General features: G+C 47.1%; 1 protein-coding gene across 1 annotated transcript in view; it reads left to right on the top strand.

The window, feature by feature from the left end:
- Positions 1 to 2,395, top strand: part of PBX3 (PBX homeobox 3) — a 15,139-nt gene extending 12,744 nt beyond the window's left edge. The window contains exon 6 of the mRNA XM_026860454.1: positions 821 to 2,395. Coding sequence (XP_026716255.1) covers positions 821 to 913 — 93 coding nt within the window. The 3' untranslated portion in view covers positions 914 to 2,395. The remainder of the gene's footprint in view (positions 1 to 820) is intronic.
- Positions 2,396 to 2,600: the final 205 nt, after the last annotated feature.

Genomic DNA, 2,600 nt, shown 5'->3' with positions numbered 1-2,600 from the left:
GGAGCGCGGGGCCGGGGCGGCTCTCGCGGGCTCTGTGGAGAGGCCTCCCCGTCACTTCCACTCAGCCTCCCCCAACTCACGAGCCCCGCGCCTCCCTCTTCTTGACTGACATAAAAATATGTAGCGACAAGCTGTCTGCCACAGCAGAAATTTGATCAGACATTGATTTCAGCAATTGCCTCGATCGGCCGAGACATAAGGCAAATTTGTTCCTGAGCGCTGCTCCTGCCGAGGCGGGTCTGACGCGGCGAGGGCCGGCGGCATGCGCGGACACGGAGCGGCGTCCCGCACGGGGGCTGCGTTTAGAGATAATTGGAAAACCGATCCGAGCGGCCCCTTTCCGCCTGGCAGCCCCGACGGCTGCGCGCTGGCGGGTCGCCTTGGCAGGGACCCAGGCTCCCCGGGCTCAGCCGGGCGGAGGAAGGCAACTCCGAACTCTGGGAGGCGAGGGGAGACGCGGGGCTTTAACGCGGATCGCCCCGGACTCGTCTTCTCAGGGGAAAAGGCCGACGCGCGGCCACAGGGACGCTCTGCGTTGAAGCACGGACGGTCTGCGCGGAAACCCCGGGTCCGACTGGCGGCTCACATCTGCCTGACGGGCTCTGGGCTCGGCGCTGGCGCAGACCGAGCTTCCAGCATCCCTCGCGCAACGCCCGCGGCTTTTGCCTTTCACAAATTCTGCAGCCAGAGGGAGCGTAGGAAAAAATCTCCTTCCCAGAGCATCTCCTCCCAAACCCCGGGCTTGCCAGGCTGATACTTTCAGTGTACGGTGTAATTAATATGCATAATTGTATCAATTGAATTGTTTTTCCCTTTTCAGGCTAATGGAGGCTGGCAGGACGCAACTACTCCATCTTCTGTGACTTCCCCTACAGAAGGGCCGGGAAGTGTGCACTCTGATACCTCTAACTAATCTCCTAGCAACACTTTTTCCCTGAGCTGAGATGCCTTGATTAGCGCATTCAGAGTCACAGGAGAAAAAGGAAAGAGTTTTTTGTAGCCAACCACCTACAGCTTTACTGTAAAACCTTGTCTTATTAGAAAACTTGGTAAATCTGTTTTTTAAAGGTATCATAATCATTTGTATTTATACTTAAAACACACAATGTTAAAAAGCACTTTATCCAATTAGGCCAAGATTTAGCATTGTTTATAGCCCTGTAACTATTTTATCATAATTTATTATCAGCAGTTTTAACGATGTTGGTCTAACAGTTGCCAATTACTTGGCCTTAAGGGTAAAAGTACAGGACGAGCTTAACCTCAATAGCAAGAGCAGACACAAAGAAACACCTCACCTAAATTTAACTTTGTGCATATTTCCATGGAAAGTCGAAATGAATCGCAGACTTTGATTGTGTTTAATCTTTTCATATCTCTTATAGAGTTGGAATAAAAAGAGCTGTTCGGTTATTTCGGTTAACAGTGGTTGTGTTTAAGAATCCTTTTTCGTCACATTTTTGTTGTGATCTATTGTCTTACAAATTAGATTGGAAACCAGGAGGATCTTTTCTTGCTAAAACTACCCGGACCCCGAGTCTCCTCTCTGTATTTCGACACCGGACGTAGGTTGTTCTTAGGAGATGAAGACACTTGCTGCTGATCTCTCTGAAAGCCAAGACCTGGGGTTTTACAGTACGAGCTAGGTGCTGCACACGCCTGCCAAGATCTGTTACCTTTTCTTGGCAGCAAACCACAAACAAACAAAGGAAAAAAAGCAAAGGAAAAAAGCACCATCATATGGAGTGTTGTACATAGTGTAGCAAAAGAGTATTTATACATCTCACCAATCAAACACAGCTTTATTACCTCATGCGAACTCATACAAACCAATAGACTTTCAACATGTTCTGTAGCTTAGAGTGCTCACTTACTACCTCTGAACGATACTCACGCTGTAGTTTGTCTCTTTCTTATCTTTTGGCATCTTGTAATTAACTCTTTGTTTCCCCATGAGATGTAATGTACATTGTAATCTTTTAAAAGAATCAGGGTTGCGTTGGCAACTTTTAAAGAAGCGAAAGTGGAAACATGGGTTCTTAGGTTTAACACAAAACAGTGAAACTGTTGTAAATACTGAGAAACATTTTGAATGTTCTTCATCTTGTTACTAATCCACGCAAAAACCAACAACTAATTGTAATGCATACAGACTTCAGTATTCAGTACTGTATATTTCCCCCTGTGTAACAGGGGGCCCTTTCTTTCTCTCTTTTGTATTGTATGCGATTCTGAAACTGATTGAGTCATGAAAATAATTTGTGGCAGTGATTCTAATGTATTAAACCGTTTCGTGTTACTTTCTAACTGGATTACACCCTGGATTGAAAAGTCTTCCTCGTGGTAGTTATATGTAGTTTCAAACATGAATAAACTTTTTGCTTTCATGATCAAACGTTGACGTAATTTCTTCCTGCTCAGTTTAAGTCAGACCTAGGAGACGAGTAGGCTACCAGAAGTGCAGGCTGTCACGAAGCAGGAGCTGAGCTTTTTAAGCACCAGCAGGTCCTCGTGCCCTCTTGCCCGGAGGAGACTGGAAATCCTGGGAGAGGTGTGTCCTGGCAGGGAGCAGGAGCCGGAGCAGCGCCCGCAGGCGGCCC

Source organism: Athene cunicularia (genome assembly GCF_003259725.1).
Source record: "Athene cunicularia isolate RWA chromosome 17 unlocalized genomic scaffold, athCun1 chr17_part1, whole genome shotgun sequence".
Classification (NCBI taxonomy): Eukaryota; Metazoa; Chordata; class Aves; order Strigiformes; family Strigidae; genus Athene; species Athene cunicularia.
The sequence above is the reverse complement of the archived record's forward strand: the minus strand, read 5'-3'. Positions and strand labels throughout refer to the sequence as shown.